The sequence below is a fragment of the Heteronotia binoei genome, chromosome 12, assembly GCF_032191835.1.
Source record: "Heteronotia binoei isolate CCM8104 ecotype False Entrance Well chromosome 12, APGP_CSIRO_Hbin_v1, whole genome shotgun sequence".
NCBI lineage: Eukaryota > Metazoa > Chordata > Lepidosauria > Squamata > Gekkonidae > Heteronotia > Heteronotia binoei.
The window spans coordinates 4,803,874-4,824,838 of NC_083234.1; the positions used below are offsets into that span (position 1 = coordinate 4,803,874).

The 20,965-nt window shown below is 47.1% G+C and overlaps 2 protein-coding genes across 2 annotated transcripts; both read right to left on the reverse strand.

Annotated features, from left to right (window-relative positions):
- Positions 1–482: 482 nt before the first annotated feature.
- On the reverse strand, positions 483–11,636 carry LOC132579942 (nicotinamide N-methyltransferase-like). The gene is made up of 3 exons (XM_060250524.1): positions 11,448–11,636; positions 6,075–6,282; positions 483–903 (listed from the first exon to the last, which is right to left on the reverse strand). Exons 1-3 carry the CDS (start codon positions 11,599–11,601, stop codon positions 483–485), a joined length of 783 nt encoding a protein of 260 aa, XP_060106507.1. The 5' UTR covers positions 11,602–11,636.
- A 2,147-nt stretch (positions 11,637–13,783) lies between these two features.
- On the reverse strand, positions 13,784–20,763 carry LOC132579943 (nicotinamide N-methyltransferase-like). Its single transcript, XM_060250525.1, has 3 exons — positions 20,591–20,763; positions 18,051–18,258; positions 13,784–15,228 (listed from the first exon to the last, which is right to left on the reverse strand). Exons 1-3 carry the CDS (start codon positions 20,742–20,744, stop codon positions 14,808–14,810), a joined length of 783 nt encoding a protein of 260 aa, XP_060106508.1. The 5' UTR covers positions 20,745–20,763; the 3' UTR covers positions 13,784–14,807.
- Positions 20,764–20,965: the final 202 nt, after the last annotated feature.

Sequence of the window (20,965 nt, forward strand, 5' to 3'; positions counted from 1 at the left end):
AGGAATTTTTATTTCTTGATGATGAAATTTTTATTTCTTGAGACTTGCTGGCCCTACAAACACCAGGCAGGAAGGGTGTTGGGGAAGGGGAACAGGCTTAAGTGTTGCTTGAGCAGTGCTTAATTATGGATCATGGGTGTTGAAGGGATTATTCCTGGGTGTATCAATAGAATCTGGGTAACCTATTGTTCTGAGCCATGCATGTTTCCAGGGCAAAAAAAGGAACGAACTGGATTTGATTCCCCAATCCTCCTTCACATGCAGCTGCTGGTGTGACCTTGGGTCAGTCCCAGTTCATGAAAGAGCTGCTTTCTCAAGAGCAGTTCTCAAAAGAGCTCTCTCAGCCCCACCTACCTCACAGGGTGTCTGTTGGGGAGGGGAAGAGAAAGGAAATTGTAAGCTGCTCTGAGACTCTGAGTGGGGTTTAAATCCAATCTCTTCCTCCTCTTCGTCTTCTGTTCCAGCCATTAACCAGATGTACTTCAGTGTTTCTGTGCAACCAGAACACAGGCCTTTTTAGCATCATACAAAGTCCCTGAGAGGCTGAGCTTGGTCGCTTCCAACCACTCAATATCAAAGCCAGCTGATTTCACAGCTTCTTCTACAGATTCCTGATCCAAGTAGAGGCAAGAGAACTTGTGCTGGCCAACCATGTAGTAAGTTTCCTCCAGGATGACCAATAAGACTAAATGCCCTCCGGGTTTCACAAGGGAGCTGATGTTCTTCAGAGCAGAACGGTAGGTGGGCAGGTCTTTGCAAGCCCCTTCTAGGCACAAGGTGGAGAGCAGACAGTCAGCTGGAGGGAAAGAGAGCGGGGCCAGAGGGTTGGGCTGGGTCACATCACACTTCAGGACTTGCTTGACGGTTCTTCGTACCTTCTCCTCCTTTTGGGCCCACCTTTCCCTGGAACAGAATTAAAGATGAATGAGACAATCTCTCTGCTCTAAACCTCAATTAGATGTACTTCTGTGTCCTTGACCTTCATTAGAGGTACTTGAGTGCCAGTTTCACTTACTGGTTAAGAGCAGAGGACTCTATTCTAAAGAACTGGGTTTGATTCCTCACTCCTCCACATGCACTCCTCCACATGCAGACCTTGGGCCAGTCACAATTCACTCAGAGCTCTCTTAACCCCACCTACCTCACAAGGTATTGCAGGGAGAGGAAGGGAAAGTGATCGTAAGTCACTCTGAGACTCATTCAGGTAGTGGAGGGCAGGGGTATACAACTGACTCTCCTCCTCCAAAGCTGATTCACACATTAACGGATATCACATGATGATCGAGAACAGCAAGGAGCTCCAACCAGAACGCCTCCCTGTGCAGGCTCAGCTCCGCTGCTCCTCAGACTGAACTGTTGCAGCTTGCTCCAAACCACGATAACAGCATTTTCCCTCCTGACATCACCTGAGTAGGTTTCTGGCTAGAGTTGCCAGTTCCAGGTTGGGAAGGACCTGGATGTTACAATCAAAGGCAACCCTCAAGGGCAGCATTTGGGGAGGGGAGGCACCTCACTGGGGTACAATGTCATCGTTTGAAGCATCAGTTTCCTCCAGGGGAACTGTTCTCTGTCACCTGGAGTTCAGTTGCAATACTGGGAGATTTCCAGGCCTCACCTGGAGCTTGGCAATCTTATTTCTCACCTATTGCTCAAATACTCAAGGCCTCTGCAGTGTGAGCATTCACACCTGCCTTCTTGGTCCCAAGAGCCCAGTAGGAACAGATATCTTTTAAAACACCTTTTATTCTACTCCTCCACTAGGGAGTAGAAGATGCCACCTTCAGGCCAATGCATGCTTTCCCCTCGCTCTCTTCAACATCAGGAGTTGGGAATATGTTAGGGTTGCCAGGGCAGGAAATATCTGGGAACTTTGGGAGTGGACCCAGGAGATCTTTCCATTCCCTAAATAAATAAAAATACAGCAGTGCAGTTCCCCGGAATACAGTCTTCATTTCCCCATTCTCTTTTTTTTTTCCTACCCTAGCAGCTGCAATTCTACTAAATGAAAGTGAAATTTGTCATACTCCCACAAGTCCCCTCACCAGGCTATGGAAGCATTTCCAAGCATGGCTTTTTTAAAGGGACACACACACACACACACACTTTTATGATCTCACTGGGGCAATTGACACATGGGAATTGCTGAATATAGCAATCTGCTGTATTTCATAATCATCAGACAAGCCTTTTTTGGCATGTATAAACATATGCAATGGAAGGCTGGCCAAATTACAGATTTGGAGAGTAAAGAGTCCATACAAATAAGATTAAAAGTGGAAGATAAAAACAGAAATAACAGCATAATAAAGCCTAATACATAATATTACTTGTCAGGGTGTGTAACCATAACAATATGAAGAAATTTTGCTACTATTTCAGTTATTTCAATATCTGTGTTATCAAGCAAGAAAAGAACCTTAAAATCATCAGAATAGGAGCGGGACTAATATGGGATGTAAAAATCACAACAGGACGCCAGATAAAAAGGGCACTGAAGAAGAACATGGGAGACAGTTTCAACACAGTACTTCATACAAGGACAGCACCTATTAGAGTAGGGGAATCTGCCAGATAAAATGGCTGAGGGAAGAATGTTAAATCTGGACAAAGAAAAGTCTCTGCGCAGGTTGGAGCTAGGAGTTGATAGACGTATACAGCTGGAAAGCTTGGATTTGGAACAATCAGAGAGCAGGTTCTGTTGGCAATGGCAAGGCTATAGAGAGTTTGTAGCTCCAAACCCAATAAACCAGATTCTATTTTTTAAAAAGCCTCGGACTCAAAAGGGATAAATTCAGGGAACTTATTTTGGCTTCAATGTAAGATAACCAGCTAGACATGACAGATTCAGATAGTAGCTGATACATATGGCTAAGAGAGTCAGAGTTGAAATGGAGCCCTAACCAAAATTTAATGGTATGACTCCATGCCTTAGTAGCCAGCAAATTCTGACCACACTCGAAACATAAAGCAACACATGGGACACACATAGGTATCCCCATGATCTTTCGCAAGAAGCTACAGTGGATACATTCTACTGAACTGTCAATTGTGTCAATCCAGAGAGGTACCCCATATAGTAATTGAGCTCCAATTTTAGCATTAAAGGCTTTAAGCGCTGCTGGCACATATTGGTGACCTTGATCTGAGAAATAAAAGCGATAAATTGCTGAGGCACTAATTTTAGCTTCACTGATAGCCATTCTATGATGGTGGGTCCAGGTAGCATTAGATTAAAAGTGGACACCCAGGTATTTAAAGCGCTTGACCTGTTCAAGATTATTACCATTAATAATCCACTTATATAATTTCTGGGAGCTGGGAAAGACCAATACCTTTGGCTTTACATAATTCAACTCCATTCTGTTAATCACACAGTATTCATGACAACAGTTCAATAAGCAATTTAATCCAGCTTGGGAATTAGACAGAAGAACCATGTCACCTGTGTGGCCGAGGACCTGCCTACCTTAGGGACCGCCTCTCTCCGTATGTCCCCCAGAGAGCACTGAGATCTAGTTCCCAAAATCTTCTAAATATCCCTGGGCCAAGGGAGGCTAGATTGAAAACAACGAGGGAGCAAGCCTTCTCAACAATGGCTCCCCAATGGTGGAATCAACTACCAGAGAAGGTGCGAGCCCTGCGAGACCTGAATCAGTTTCGCAGGGCTTGCAAAACCGCCCTCTTTCAGCTCGCTTTTAAGATGGAACCCGGTTAATTGACATCTAGCCATCCTATACATATTCTGAATTGTAGCACCTTAATTAACAATTTACAATGGTTTAACTGTTTTATCTAACTTTTAACTTAATTTATGACTGTAACTCAACTATATTTTATATTTTAATTTGTTTTTATAGTAATGATTGTATTTTATTGTAATCATGGTAAATACCATGTCCTGTGAGCCGCCCTGAGCCTGCCTTTGGCAGGGGAGGGCGGGATATAAGAATAAATTTATTATTATTATTATTATTATTATTAACAACAAAAGAATAAGAGCAGAGCTAAGTCTGGGACTGTGGCCATCAACTAATGACAAAAAAGGAGCAAAATCATTTTTTAAAAGGTTAAGCAAATGGGGGTCTAAATGCACTCCTGCTTAACCCCTTTTTAAATAATAATCTTGGGGGAGAGACTCCCAGACAAAGAGCACATGACCTGATAGGACGTGGAGGTGTGAAGTCTTTTAATGAGAAATAATAACCTGTTATCTAGGGACATCCCCTAGACTATGATGATGATGATGATATTGGATTTATATCCCGCCCTCCACTCCGAAGAGTCTCAGAGCAGCTCACAATCTCCTTTCCCTTCCTCCCCCACAACAGACACCCTGTGAGGTAGATGAAGATATTGGATTTATATCCCGCCCTCCACTCTGAAGAGTCTCAGAGCGGCTCACAATCTCCTTTCCCTTCCTCCCCCACAACAGACACCCTGTGAAGTAGATGAAGATATTGGATTTATATCCTGCCCTCCACTCCTAATCTCAAAGTCTCAGAGCGGCTCACAATCTCCTTTCCCTTCCTCCTCCACAACAGACACCCTGTGAGGTAGATGATGATATTGGATTTATATCCTGCCCTCCACTCCTAATCTCAAAGTCTCAGAGCAGCTCACAATCTCCTTTATCCTCCTCCCCCACAACAGATACCCTGTGAGGTGGGTGGGGCTGAGAGGGCTCTCACAGCAGCTGCCTTTTCAAGGACAACTCCTACAAGAGCTATGGCTGACCCAAGGCCATTCCAGCAGGTGCAAGTGGAGGAGTGGGGAATCAAACCCGGTTCTCCCAGATAAGAGTCCGCACACTTAACCACTACACCAAACTGGCTCTCCAGAGAAGACTAGAGCTTTGCCCAGAGACGTTCCCTTGAAACCGAGTCAAAAGCCCCTTTAATCCAGAAAGGCAGTATACAATTTAGACTTTTTCCATCTCGTGTAATTATTAATCAAATGAGCGGGGACTAAACAGGGGTCCAGAGCTGACTTCCCCTGGCAAAAAAAACACCTGTTCTGGACCTAAAATTTTACTAGATAACATCCAGGTGCTGAGCTTAATTTGCAAAAAATTGGCATATAGTTCCGCTATAACAGATAAAAAGACTGATTGGTCTAAAATCAGAGAGATTAAGATGATATCCGTTTTTTGTAGATGGGAACAATTATTGCATTGGTCTGAGCAACTGGCATCCGGCCAGTCTTATTTACCATGGTGAAAAGAGCAGCTAGTGGCAGAAAATACAGTTTCTTCTAGCTAGTGTACACCCACCTGTGAAGTTGATCTGGTTGTGGCACCTGCCACCCCATTGATCACCAGGGTTGATTTGGCTGGTCTGAACGGCTAGGCAGGTGCCCCCTTCCTCCTTCACAGCTCTGTGTGCATCATTCCCCAAGCCACCCACTGAATGGAAAAGGACAACCATCCCAGAGAGAAGCAGTGTACCGTTCTTCGCCCATGGGTCTACGATAGCTGAGCTCCCCTGCGAGAACCTCCCAAGGCAGCTCAAGACCCACGTGTCACCTTCACAGTCTCAATGTTTGCATTGGTTGCTACCAAAATAAGAACCAAAGCTATGATCAAAGGCCTAATTTGTACCGCTGCATCTCCTCCCGGTTCTGGTCGGTATTGTGTGTGTTTGGGCCACAGTAGCTTCATCTTGAGCCCTATTAATTTTATTCTAATCCACTTTTATTATCATTTCTCTGGTAACCATAGCGTTTTAGCCAAAATGCTAGGACATAGACACACGATGCACCTGGCATGATAATGTCACCTCCGAGTAATGCTATTGTGCTGATGAAATTGACGCAGGATTGGGCTGTTTGGGAATGAGGCTTCCTCCTCCGGCCAGCTTGCTGATGGTGAAATGGAGCCCCCAAAATCAGGGGAGCCCTGTCTGAACCAGGGAACTGGCAATGCAACCTGGGTGGGTGGCATTTGAGAGGTGAGGGACTCAACAGGGTACACTCCACCTCGCAAACCAGCCAGTTTCCTCTAGGAGGACTGATTTCTGGAGATCAATTTCAATTCTGGGAGAACTGGGGGTTGCAGTTCTACAACTCCACCTACGTACCTGTCCCCTTCCAGCTCGCAGACATATTTCACCAGTGGGCTCCAGTCGAAAGCTCCCGGTTCCTTCCTCAGCCACCGCTGCATCTCCTCCCGGTTCTGGTCGGTATAATCTGTGGCGATGATCTCTCGGAAGGACTCGCAGGCCGAGAGGAGCTGGTAGATGGTGGGTCCACTTCCGATATCAATCAGGGTGTCTCCTTTAAGGCCACCTGCATCACATCGCACATTTAGGTCACACAAGCTGACCCCACAGAGCTTGTTTTTGTTTAGCTGTGCTTCTGGAACTAGAACTAATCGACACTTCTCTGATAGCCCCGGGGATACCTTCCAAGTCAGCAGATGTGGTCTCCCATTAAGGCCATTGCTAGAGCTGCAAGTTCTCAGTCACAGGAGGATAGGGCTGCCAACTCCAGGTTGAAAAATTCCTGGAGATTTGGTGACAGAGAGTTTGGGCAGGGAAGGACCTCAGTGGAGTATAATGCCAGAGAATCCACAATCCAAAGCAGCCCTTTTCTCTAGCAGAACTGTTCTCTGTAGCATGAAGTTCTGTTGTAATTTTGGGAGTTCTCCAGGCTGCGCCTGGAGTCTGGGAACCCTACTGCCTGAGAGTAGAGACTGATAGCTTAAGCTACAGTTTTGTAAGCACTTTCTTAATTGTTTGTGCTAGATCTCATATCACTGTGTATCGTTCAGAGTTTTTTAGGATAGCTAAGAGCGCCATCTGATGCATGCTTAGAAAAAAGTTCGTCCTGGTTAAGGGGGGCGGGGCTTCCTTCTTCACTAAATTAGGACTGGACTTTAAAGCTGCAGTCCTATCTCAGCTACATTTGGGGAGAAAGGTGGGTCGGAAATGAAGAAAATCAATGAACTGAGACCATGTTTCATGGAAACAAATGAAACTCTTCAGAAATCAATAGGAAGTAGGAGACATGGAACAGCAGCCGATGTGTGATTTTCCCTGGCCGCAAAGACCTTCTGTTAGTCTAATGACACACTGCATTTTCCTTGGAATGTGCCTGGGACATGGGTCGAGGTTCCCCACACTTCCCAGATGTGGACTGAAATTTTGGAGAACAGAGAAAGGGGCTTAGAGCTCCCTCCATGCTGTTTTCCTTATTTGAAATGGCCCAGGGGTAGGTGAGCTGTTTGAGAGGGGCTAAGACTCAGTGGAAGAGCCTCCGCTTGGCATGCAGAAGGTCCCAGATTCAATCCCTAGCATCTCCAGCTAAAATGGTCTGGCTGTAGCTGATGTGATAGGCCTCTGCTTGAGACCCTGGAGAGCTGCTGCCAGTCTGAGCAGGGTGGACCAAGATTTGGTTCAGGAGAAAGCAGCTATTCATGTTGGTATAGACAGAACGATGATGCTCTGAGCTCTTTGGGGGAAGAATATTATAAAAACACAAGTGAGGAATGTGCAAGAACTTGAGGGGAGGCTGTAGGGTTGCCAGGTCTGTGTTGGAAAGTACCTGAAGAAGAAGAAGAATTGCAGATTTATACCCCGCCCTTCTCTCTGAATCAGAAACTCAGAGCGGCTTACAATCTCCTATATCTTCTCCCCCCACAACAGACACCCTGTGAGGTGGGTGGGGCTGAGAGGGCTCTCACAGCAGCTGCCCTTTCAAGGACAACCTCTGCCAGAGCTCTGGCTGACCCAAGGCCATTCCAGCAGGTGCAGGTGGAGGAGTGGGGAATCAAACCTGGTTGTCCCAGATAAGAGTCCATGCTCTTAACCACTACACCTAACTGGCTCTCATGGAGACTTTGGGGGTGGATGTGGGAGAGGGTGGGGTTTGCGGAGGGGAGGAGCCTCAGCAGAGTACAATGCCCTAGAGTCCACCCTTCCAAGCAGCCATTTTCTCCGGGGGAGCTGATCCCTGCCAGCTTTGTAAAAGCGGGATATCTCCAGGCCCCACCTGGAGGCTGGCAACCCTAGGAGGCTGTCACTTCCCTACCACCCTCTTCCCCCGGCTGTGCTTGTAGCCTCCCCCCACTGACCTCTTTTGGTTTCCCCCATCTTCAGCTTTCCTCCCCCCGACAGCCCTTCCCTCCTCTGCCGTTTGGCTTTTTAATTGATAGCAGGCAAAGTGTTGCTCAGTGATGGCAACTCTTTATGTTCTCCACCCAGGATGGATGTCGCCATGTTGCACAAGACTTCCCTTCCCCCTGCGCCAGCCCCCCAAGTTGCCACATCCACAGGTCTGGGTGTGGCAACTAGAACCCCGGGTGACAGTCCCCGTCTCTTTGGCAGGAGGTGTTGGACTGAGGTTACCAGCTGGGCAGAAAACACCGAGCGGCTGGTCTGCTCTTCTGCCTTCAGAAACAACTGCCTGCAATGGGATCAGCAGGTGATGCATTCTTAGGGTTGCCAAGACCAATTCAAGAAATATCTGGGGACTTTGGGGGTGGAGCCAGGAGACATTTGGGGTGGAGCCATAAGCAAAGTTCTGACAAGCACAATTGAACTCCAAAGGAAGCTCTGGCCATCGCATTTAAGGGGACCACATACCTTTTTAATGCCTTCCCTACATTAGAAATAATGGATAGGGGCACCTTCTTCTGGGGCTCATAGAATTGGACCCCCTGGTCCAATCTTTTTGAAACTTGGCAAGCATTTTGAAGAGACTCATCAGATGCTACGCTGAAAATTTGGTATCTCTATCTCAAAAAACCGTGCCTCCAGAGCCCCAGATACCCCGGGATTAATTCTCCATTATACCCTATGGTCCAGCAGACATTTCCCTCCCTCCCCCACTGCCCATTTCTGATGACCCTGAAGCTCCGGAGGGTGTCACCTTCTCAGGGTGCAGGCAGGCAGGAGTCCAAAGTCAGTCCAAGGTCAAAGTCCACGAAGTAAAGCAGGAGCCAAGTCACCAATGCAGAATCACAAACCAGAATCAGAAGTCAATGTCCAAAAGCCAAAAGGTCAGGGTGCCAAGGAAATCAAACAGTTCAGGATCAGAGATCAGGAAGAAGCATGGATGCAAGCCAGAGAATAGACTTGTTGCTTCCACAAGGTTCTTAGGTCCTGGGTGGGAGCTATATGGGAGTCTCATTCAGCCTGCTTCCTGGGTTGCAGTGACTATGGACATATGAAGCTGCCTTGGAGAGCCAGTTTGGTGTAGTGGTTAAGTGTGCAGACTCTTATCTGGGAGAACCAGGTTTGATTCCCCACTCCTCCACTTGCACCTGCTAGCATGGCCTTGGGTCAGCCATAGCTCTCTTATCTGGGAGAACCCGGTTTGATTCCCCACTCCTCCACTTGCAGCTGCTGGAATGGCCTTGGGTCAGCCATAGCTCTCTTATCTGGGAGAACCAGGTTGGATTCCCCACTCCTCCACTTGCACCTGCTAGCATGGCCTTTGGCCAGCCATAGCTCTGGCAGAGGTTGTCCTTGAAAGGGCAGCTGCTGTGAGAGCCCTCTCAGCCCCACCCACCTCACAGGGTGTCTGTTGTGGGGAGGAAGGTAAAGGCGATTGGGAGCCGCTCTGAGACTCTTTGTAGTGGAGGGCGGGATATAAATCCAATATCTTCTTCTTCTTATACTGAATCAGACCCTTGGTCCAGCAAAGTCAGTACTGTCTACCCAGACTGGCAGCAGCTCTCCAGGGTCTCAAGCTGAGGTTTTTCACACCTATTTGCCTGGACCCTTTTTTGGAGATGCCAGGGATTGAACCTGGGACCTTCTGCTTCCCAAGCAGATGCTCTGCCACTGAGCCACCGTCCCTCCCCTAACTCAGCTAGAACGCAGGGCTGAGAGATCTGAGAGATTTCGGAGTGCCTCATGTCTTCGCTCTGAAAGTTCTTTCCGGAGCCTGCTTCGATCTCTTGAGATGGGAGGAGAAGAGCTTGGAGGAGAGTGATCGTCAACAGCTGACACTGGTGCCTGGAGAGTGATTGATGGGCCAGCTACTGTTTGTTCAGCTGAGGAACTGGCTGGCAACTCTTCCAGGTGTGTTAACCCTTCCAGCTCCTCCTCGTCAGGGCTTATGACAGAGGGCCTCCAAACCGGGGATCCCCTGCCCCCAACCTGGGGATTGGCACCTCTACTCAGGAGTTTCTGAACTTTCAAGTTTTTCACAGTAACACAGGACAACCAACCTTCACACTATGCAAACGACCTCTGCAAGGATTGTGCAACACACAGAGGCTCCTTTCACAGCCATGTTGTTCTGCCTTCTTCCCCCACCCAGCTCCCCTTCAGCCTTAAAGACGCAGACACACCCTCCAAAGAGGAAGGCTTCCTCGAGTAGAGACTGAAGCCTCCGGAGGGGGAAAGGCACATGATGGCTGTGGGGGCGGGGCTTCCCTCCACCGGCCAGCTGACTGGGGGCGGGAAGGAGCCTGGGAAAGCGGAAGAACCCCCGCTGGGACCTGGGGCTTGGCAAGCCTAATCAAAACAATAATACTTCTATTTCTGATTTTTAACCGTTCTTAAATGCATTATACCGTCATCACCTGCGACTCCTCGAGCGCTTTCATCAGCGCTGCCTTCGCACCATCCTCAACATCCACTGGAGTGACTTTGTGACCAACACTGAAGTCCTCAAGCGGGCGGAGGTTACCAGCATCGAGGCACTGCTGCTGAAGACGCAGCTGCGCTGGGCAGGGCATATTTCTAGGATGGAAAACCACCGCCTTCCCAAGATTGCCCTGTATGGCGAACTCTCCACCGGCCATCGAAATAGAGGGCACCAAAGAAGAGGTACAAGGACTCCTTGAAGAAATCCCTTGGCACCTGTCGCATCAACCATCACCAGTGGTCTGACCTAGCCTCAGATTGCAAAGCATGGAGGCACACCTTCCACCCCGCTGTCTCTTCCTTTGAGAACGCGCGCATAGCTGGTCTTGAGGACAAAAGGAGATTGAGGAAGAATCGCACTGCTACAGCACCAACCCTAAATCAGACTTTTCCCTGCAGCCACTGTGGCCGGACCTGCCTGTCCCGCATTGGTCTTGTCAGCCACCAGCGAGCCTGCAGCAGACGTGGACTATTGCACCCTTCTTAAATCTTCGTTCGCGAAGCCAAGCCGAGAGAGAAATGCATTCTATCGGGGGGGGGGGGGGAGGAGTACTCTGTCCCTTTAACAAAGTCTTGATGAGACTTTATTTACCGATCAGATGAAGCTATTTCCCCTCCATGCCTGGAAAAGCTTCACTTGCCCACTTCCAAACACACCGAAGGGACAGAATTTCAGCCAACATGTTCAGGGTACAAAAGATCACCTGGCTCTTCGTGGCCCAGGGTAAGGTCAGCAATGAAGTTGGCAATGCCGTGCATAATGAACTGGAGCAGTCGAACAATCTGGAGAGATTTTATTCCCAGGTTATCACTTGCACCAGAGCTCTAAAGCAAACAAAAGCTGTCCAAACTTACCCGAGTGAAAAGCCTTGTGGAGAGTGTTCAGACCAAAGACTAACAGGCTGTTTTTATCTTCTGTCTCAGGACAAAAGGAATAATACATTTCCACGTAATCTTTTGGGACAAAATGCTGAGCATAGGAGTCTTTCTCCGTGAAGGCGGCCTCCATAATACTTTGTATCCTTGCAAAATCCTTCACAGTCGGGTTTCTATGGTTCTCTCTCTCCTGCCTCAGCAGATCTTGTCATTGAACCAAATGTTTTTCTCTCCCGAAGCTCAAATTCTTTCTGTCTTGCATTTCCCAGCTCACAAATGGTTTCCTTCCCTAAAGTCTTGCCTTCTCAATTTTTAATTAAATTTAATTCTAAAAGAACAGGGAAAACTATCCTGTCCCTATAAAGTTAGACAGCGCTGGACGAGGTGGGTTTTTTTTTTTTTTTTTTGGCTTCAGGACCCTGATGCCGGTGCAAGAGCTGTGCTACGTAGGCTGACACCGTGCCAGAGGGGCGGTTCCGGGAGATGGGGCCCTAGTGTCCCATTTTATAACTCTCTCCACTGTCTCAGCAGTAGCAGGCAGTTAATGATTGCCCAGTTCTCTCCCCACTCCTCCCCAGAAGGACAAAACAATGAACATGAACATATGAAGCTGCCTTAAACTGAATCAGACCCTTGGTCCATCAAAGTCAGTATTGTCTTCTCAGACTGGCAGCGACTCTCCAGGGTCTCAAGCTGAGGTTTTTCACACCTATTTGCCTGGACTCTTTTTTGGAGACGCCAGGGATTGAATCTGGGACCTTCTGCTTCCCAAGCAGATGCTCTACCACTGAGCCACCGTCCCTCCCCATAGGATCTCAGCTCAGCAGTGTGTGTATCCCTTCTTTCTGCTTCCCAGAGGCAGGGCCAGATTAACAATTAGGTCATATAGGCACTGGCCTATGGGCCCCTACACTTTTAGGGGCCCTGGACCGACTTTCCCCTCCAGTTTCTCCCCTTCTTGCAGCCCTTGGAGCCTGCAGGCACAACCAGCAACTAGGCCACTCTTTGCCTGATTTGCCGGTGAGGCTGCTGCTAGCGTCATTGCCAAGTTTGCTTCCTTCTGCTTCTCCCCCACAACTTTGTCAAAGGGGCTTTTGAGAAGGTGCCTGATGGCTGCAGTGGGGGCTGTGGGTGGTGGGGCAGGTGCTCAGACTCTGAGATAATCTGTGAGGGGCCCCCCAAGATTTTGACTGCCCAGTGGCCTCCACAGGGTTGAATCCAGCACTGTCCAGAGAATCTGACCAGCCAGCCCCTTCCGTGGCAAGCTCTTACTTTATGGTGGAGCTGAACCTTCCAAGTCAGGCAGCAGGATGGTCTTGATCCTGGGGGTAGCAGGAGTGGTGTGAATTCAGGCTGGGGATAGCTAAAACACTGTCTGTTGAATCCATTCATTTTCAGATGTGATGCTTAGATTGTCTTTCAGCGAATGGAATGGATGCTGAGGCTGACTTCTAGGTTTGATTTGAGTAGCAGGCATTAGGAGAGAAAAAAGAGTGAGGTTTCTCTCCCTTGAAAGAAAAGGGATCATGAAAAGCCTGCAACTACTTGCCAAAATCCATAGTCAGACGTCAGTCTTCTTGGGACAAGATTATTCCCCACACTATCACTTCTGATGACTGAGCCTCCCTCCGTCCTTCCCTCCCTCCTTTCCTTGCTTCCTTCCTTCCCCTTTCAAACATCTCAGGTCCATGTTTTGTGGCACTCAAACATCTCACATTTATTCTATGTGGCTCTTATGTTAAGCAAGTTTGGCCACCCCTGGTCTAAGGCATTGCACCTTTCTGAGATCCTATCCCTTCTCAAACCCCACCCTCTCCAGGCTCCACCCCTCAAATCTCCAGGAATTTCCCAACCCTCTCTCCTTCCCAGTCAACCACCCACCTACTTTTATCTGCCCCTCTGATTTCAGCTTTCCCTCTCCTCCCCCCTTCCCCGCAGCTTCTACCTAGGAAAAGTACAATCTTTCCCCACAGTGGAGAACAAAGCAGTTTACATCATTCTCCTCTACCCCTTTTGATCAGGAAGCTAAAATCCAGTTTTTGAAGTTATTTCTGAGCTTGCACCCAGAGACTGAGAAATGAGAGAAACTGGGGAAGGAAATACAGAACACAAGAAAAGAATGAATTCTAGCTGACGCAAAACTTCGGAGGATTCTCTGGTCTTTATAACTTCCTTGCAAGATAAGCCAGCATTTCCAGGGCTTGTAGCTGAAAGCAGAGAAAGGCTCCATTCTTCCTAGTCCTCATTTCAGAAGTTCTAGAGAAGGGCACGGTTCATCTTGGACCAACCAGAAAGGGGTGGGGGTTATGTAAATATTCCATCAGCTCCAGGGTCATGTAGGTTTTGCACTCAGCACATTTTTGGGCTTGTGCATAGATTCGGCATGGGATGCAGATCCAGTGGGCTACAAAAACCTGCTAGGCAGTGTGCATCAGACAACTCAGGTGCAGGAAGGGAAAGAATTCCCTGCAAGGAGGCATTAAGAGTGTGTGTGTGTGTGGGGGGGGTCTCACTTGACAGCCATCTAGGCTTACTTGACCTGCCCCAGCTCCTGAGACTGAAATTTGGTCAGTAAAGATACTCACAAAACTGACCTCTCCCTCAGCAAAAGCTGCATTGATCCATTACAGACCTTTTGCAGATCAAGAATGGCAGCCAGGGGAAACGCGGAGTCTCTTCCTGCGGCATGGAAGTCTCCTGCCCAGATCTCTCCTGGTATTCCTCTGGGTCAAAAAGGAGGGGTTGGAGGGTGCTTATCAGTGCAGCTTTGACCGTTGGACATGAAACAGCAAACGGATAATGAAGCAATGAGACTGGACTTTGGAACAGGGATGTTTGAGGGACCCGACAGAGGTGAGTTGGACGTGTACCATAAGAAATCACTTCTGATGGGTCAACTAGCTGTGGTAACTGCGTGTGCTGCATGCACATGAGAGAAGTCCCCCACAGGCAGCTGCCAGTTTGGTGTAGTGGTTAAGTGCATGGACTCTTATCTGGGAGAACCAGGTTTGATTCCCCACTCCTCCACTTGCACCTGCTGGAATGGCCTTGGGTCAGCCATAGCTCTGGCAGAGGTTGTCCTTGAAAGGGCAGCTGCTGTGAGAGCCCTCTCAGCTCCATCCACCTCGCAGGGTGTCTGTTGTGGGGGGAGAAGACATAGGAGATTGCAAGTCTCTGATTCAGAGAGAAGGGCGGGGTATAAATCTGCAATTCTCCTTCTTCTACTGGACTCCAATGTTGTTCTAGAGGTGAGTATTGCCTAACAACAATAACAAAGCTAAATTATAATTTTCACTGACCCCTGCCTCCCCCCACAGCCCACCCCCTGCTCGTGTTGCTTCAGCGTTTCTGGGCAACCACGAAACTAGCCCCACTAGAATCGAGCACAGGCATTGGAAAGCTGAGCTTGGTGGTGTCCACCCATTCAATGTCAAAGCCAGCCTCTTTCACAGCTTCCTCTATAGTCTTTTGCTCCAAGTACAGGCAACCAAACCGACACTGGCCCAGCATATAGAAGCTGGATTCTAGTGCAGTGAACAAGAGAAGGTGTCCTCCTGGCTTTAGGAGGGAGCCGATGTTCTTCAAGGCAGAGTGGAAGGCCGGGAGGTCTTTGCTAGCCAGTTCCAAGCAATAGACAGAGAGGATGCAGTCAGCCGGAGGGAGGGAGAGCGGGGCCAAGGGGTTGGGCTGGGTGACATCACACTTCAGGACCCGCTTGACGCTGCTTCGGACCTTCTCCAGCTTCTGGGCCCACTTCTCCCTAGGGAAGAAGGCAAGAGCAATGGGACAAGGCCTGCACCACAAACTGCCCTGTTAAAAGGCAAGTTTACTCCTGCAGAGGCATCACACAGTCAGTCAACATTAGGGTTGCCAGTTCCAGCTGCAGAAATTCCTGCAGATTTGGGGGATGCAGCCTAGGGAGGGGGGAGTTTAAGGAGGGGAGGAACCTCAGCAAGGCACAATGCCATAGCAGAGTCTGCACTCCAAAGCAGCTGTTTTCCTTTACGGCAAGTGATTCCTGGTCATCTGGAAATCAACTGTAATAGTGGGAGATCCTCAAGCACCACCTGGAGGTTCCTGGCTTAATAAATAATATGCATTTGCATAACAAATTCAAAAACACTTACAGGACTGAGCATGCTTACAAAAGAAGCATCACAAGATGGGAGATCTACAAGGAGTTTCAGGGGAGGGCAAGTCTGCAGTCCCCCCCCTTTGCTCTGTCTCCACTTTACATTTTTTCCTCTCCCTCCACACACATCCCTCTGATCTGTCTCTCCTCTCCCAGCCTCTCATCAAACCTGCTTGCTCTCATCCACCTTCTCTCCCCCCTACACACCTTCCCACCTGCTTTCTTTTTGTGCTTCTCCCAAAAATTCTTGCTTCTTCCCAGCCACCTTGGGTAGCACTTTTTAGACTAGATGGATTGTTGTGTCAGTTTGTCTGTAGCCACAGAAATGAGCCAGAATCCTGGAGCACCTTCAAGACTATGAGCGTTTTCGCACTTACCTTACGCCGGAGCGACGTCCCTCTTCACCGTGCAGCGTCTGCACGGATTTCGCACTAATTGCTCCGCAGAACTCAGAAGAGCCGCAAAGTCCCGCGGCTTTTGCGTCGCAAATGTAAACCGCCAAAACCCAGTTTACATTTGCGACACAAAAGCCGCGGGACTTTGCGGCTCTTCCGAGTTCTGCGGAGCAATTAGTGCGAAATCCGTGCAGATGCTGCGCGGTGAAGAGGGACGTCGCTCTGGCGTAAGGTAAGTGCGAAAACGCTCTAACAAAAATTTGTGTCGGGGAAGAGCTTTCGTGAGTCACGGCTCATTTCTTCTTTTTTGAAACATTAGTAACACAAAACATAATATAAGTAATAGAGATGTGAAGGCCTGGGGGAAAAAAACCAGAAAAATTTGGGAGGAAAAAACGGGTCCCCCCCCCCCGTTTTTTTCCTGAAGCCTTTTTTGTTTTTGTTTTTCTGAAAAAATTGAAAAAAAGAAAAAAAATGATTATGGAACGTTTTATTTTAGCATGATGAATATAATATTTTAAGACACTGTGTTCAAATATTTTCCAATTCATTTCTAAAAAATATGTATGGTATCAGATTATTCTAATTTCTGTGCATTGAGGACAAGCAAGTTCTAAGTCATCCCCATTCATTGAAACTTAGTCCTAGACTCCCTTCTATACACTCCCCCCCCCCCTCAATTCTTTTTATGAGAATGAGTTTTTTATTTTTATTTAATACTATGGAAAGGAAATATGAATAATTGTTACTTTCGGATTTTTAAAAATTGTTTTGTGGAGGTTTTTTTTGTCTGTTCCAAATGAACTAGTAAATAGTTCAGCGGATTGTTGCTCCATTTGTTACAATTACAAATAAGTATTATTTTAAAAATAAATCCTGTTTGTAATAATTGTTTGGATATACTATATTTTTGTGATAATTTAGTTGTGATAATTTCATGCCAAGTAAAATTGTCCATAGTCATATTTTATGTTCCTAAAGTAACAGAATGACTTTCAATCTGGAAAAGAAAAAAGAAACTTTTTTTTCAATTATTCCGAAAATTTCCATTTTTCCCAGAAAAAAACTGGGTTTTTCCCGAGCATCAAAGTTTCTGGAAATTTTACATCTCTAATTAGTAACACAAAAGATAATATGAAATATGAAACAAAACTACATCCAATCTAAAACCCTAAGCAAAATTTCGTTTCCTATAATTCAATACTCCATTATTCCCCTGTTCATTGTTCTTTAATCTATTATCATTTAAAAGTAATTTATCCTTTTTAAAATATATATATATATATAAACTCCTGGGGAAAAAAATTAGATGACAGAATTTCTCTCTCTTGAAGAAACTGAACTATCGGAAACCAGACTGTTTGAAATTTTTTTCTGATAAGTAACTAAATTCTGTAACCCTGAAGAGAGATCTAATTTACCCAAGACAAAATGATTCCAAATAGCATTATGCCATTCCTCCAACCTGGGCCCTTTTTTCTGTCTCCATTTACCTGCAACTGCTCATTTCTTCAGATAACTTCTTCCCGTCTGAAGAAGTGAGCAATGGCTCACAAAGACTCCTCCCCTTTCACACATTTTTACTCCTTAAGGTGCTCCTGAATTCTTGCTTTTTTCCTACTTTTTTGGGGAGAAGCAGGACTCTAAAATAATAAGTAAATATTTTCACGGCATTGGTTTTTGGATGTCTTTTTTGGGTCTGTTGCTATGGCGATTCAAAATGCTATCTGAACTATTTTTTTCCTCCATGTCTCTGTATGGGCAACGAATGACTGTTAAATCTTGGAGCTTTATTTGTTTGTTTTAGCCTTTGTAAACTTTTCACATTTTCCTGCAAAACATGGGCTGCCTTAAACCAATACTGTGGCTGTCAGTGGTCGAATTGCATGGTTTCTTTGGTTTGCACTGGGGGAGGCACCCATGGGTATTAGATATGTGGATAGCTGGTATTAATGAACAGAGGCAGAGAAGCATGACCTGGGCATGATCAAACCAAGGGGGGCACACAGGAGTTTGGTAGGCAACTGGAGCCAGATGCCAGTTAACACTCATTACCTGTCCCCTTCCAGCTCACAGACGTATTTCGCCACTGGGCTCCAGTCGAAAGCTCCCGGCTCCTTCCTCAGCCACCGCTGCATCTCCTCCCGGTTCTCATCGACATAATCTGTGGCGATAATCTCTTGGAAGGACTCACAGGCAGAGAGGAGCTGGTAGATGGTGGGCCCACTTCCGATATCAATCAGGGTGTCTCCTTTAAGGCCACCTGCATGGCACCACACCTTCTGGTTACACAAGCTGATAGTACAGGGCTTCTTTTTGCTCAGCAGTGCTTCTTCAGAGAGCACAACTGATCAACACTTCTCTGGTAACCCAACAATGAGTTTCCAGGTTGGCTGATGTGGTTGTCAGTCAAGCATGGCCCTTAGCAGGGTTTTTTTTATATATAGAAAAAGCTGAGCAGGAACTCCTTTGCATATTAGGCCACACACCCCTGACATCACCATTGTTTTGTGCAGAGAATTTTGGTAGAAAAAGCCCAGCAGGGACTCATTTCCATATTAGGACATGCCCCCTGACACCCAGCCAGCTGGAACTGTGTTCCTGTTCGTTCCTTCTCAAAAAAAGCCCTGGCCCTTAGCTGGCATTTCTTTCCAAATCAACTCATGTAACAAACTGTCTGCATTTTAAATACTTCAGAGTAGCATCAACCTCTTCATTTTTGCAAGTAGTTTCAGCATGTTTGGGGGGGTGCATCTCAAACTGAGCAATAGTTCACTAGAGTTGCCAAGTCCATGTCAAGCATGAGTAAAATTCCATTGCTAATTGATTGTTTTAGGGTCCTTCTTGAGTCTGGTCTGCAAAGTGTCAAGAAGGGCTCACCCATGTTGCCTTCTTTCCCTTCCCCACCTCCCTCTCGCTTTATGGCTAGCAATTAGAAGTAGTGGGAACTGAAACCAAGTAATCGGCACCTTCTCATACATCCCATGAAGGGAGTATAGGCCATCTGGAGAAAGCAAGGACAAAGTCCTGATAACGCTTTGGGAACCTAGACATTTATGATAGTTTATGTGTGAATGCTACCCCGCAACCCCATCCTTCGGAATCCCTTTGAAGTAAGCCTCAAAAGTATTGTATCAATGTATCAGTTTCATTCTTCTCAAGAACTGTCTATGCCAAAGTATCGGTCTATCAATAAACGTAGTCTTTGTAGCAACTTCGACTCGTCATTGAACTCGCATGCTTGACAGTCCAATTCAAGAAATATCTGGAGACTTTGGGGGTGGAGCCAGGAGACATTGGGGGTGGAGCCAGGAGCAAGGTTGTGACAAGTGTAATTGAACTCCAAAGGGAGTTCTGGCCATCACCTTTTAAATGCCATCTCTCCATGGAAATAATGAAAGATAGGGGAATCTTCTTTTGCGGCTCATAGAATTAGACTCCCTGGTCCAATTTTTTTGAGACTTGGATGGTATTTTGAGGAGAGATACTGGATGCTATGCTGCAAATGTGGTGCCTCTACCCAAAACACAGCCCCTCCAGAGCCCCAGATACCCACAGATCAATTCTCCATTATACCCTATGAGAATTGGTCTCCATAGGGAACAATGGAGTGCCCAGCAGACATTTCCACACATACCCTGGCGTGCTTTTTGATGACCCTGAAGTGGGGAGAGGGTTTCGAAACCGGGGGATCCCCTGACCCCACCTGGGGATTGGCAACCCTATAAATTCACTGTTAATCCATTTGCAATGAGAACCAGCAGAATGTCAAAATTACATTGGTGGTCAGTCATCAAATCACGCTGTCCTGCCCGCCCCCCAATTCCACCACTCTCCTCTGTTTGCAGTTTTAGCTTGGAAGGGCAAGAGCCAAAGGGTTCTTGATCCGTGGCTGTTAGATTAAGGGCTACAGCCTGTAGCCTGCATTAGGCAGTTTGGCAGACCAGTACGCCCCCAGGTTATATTTGTGTTTTATTTGTTATTCTTTAAAACTGGTTGTTGCAATTGTATTTTGGAATTTTCTACAAGCTGCATTGGGGCATTATGGGGGGGAGGAGAGCACCAAATGCCTAAGTAATTGAGTAATAACATTTTGTAGTACTTCATCATTTTAACGAGCAACATCTACAATTGCACCTGGAGCCTTCTACATAAAAGGAAGCTATATGCCACTGAGGGGTAGGACCCGAAAGTGGGGGACCTTCACCCCTGCTAGGGGGTCTGGCACCTCTAAACTGGTGTCTGTCATCTGGAGGTGAGCTTTAATTCCAGGGGATTATCCCCACCCCCAAGCTCTGACAACCTAAGTAATTTCCTTGGTTTGCATATATTCAAGCCAGCCCTGATAACTGGGAGCTGAATGCCAGGAAAAAGCAAACAAGTCGCAGTACCTTTCAAAGAAGTTTGGTCTGCCCAGAGTAGCAGCACTTCAAGCTATTTACTGCTGCAACTATAGCAATGGAGGAGGCCAGCTGAAAAGTCAGCAACCTCACACAGAAGGAAATGGAGCAGTCGCTGCATTCTGGCAAATCTAATCCCAAGGAAGTCTATTCTGCAAATGCTGCAGAACACACCCAGCAGCCCTCTCTGCTTACCCGAAAGGAAGGCCTTGTGCAGATTTCTCAGAGCAAAGATTGCTAAGGCCTTTTCTGCCTCTTTGTCAGAGCTGAAGGTGTAATACGCTTCCAGATAGGCTTTTGGGTCAAAATGCTGAGCGTAATACTGTTTGTCACTGAAGGCTGGCTCCATGATGGACGCCTGCAGAATGCTTCCCGGAGGCTCTCTGTCCGGGGTTGGGCTCTATGGGTTTGTCCAGCCCTTTTGGTTCTCAGTCCAACCAAAGGCTTTCCCCAGGATCCAGCTCTTTCGATTTGCCCACCTTGTTTCAACCCCTTTCTGGTGTCATGTTTCTCTCTCCTGCTTCCAGGCCAGTGAATGGGGCTGAATAACCCATCTGTATTGCGAGGGCA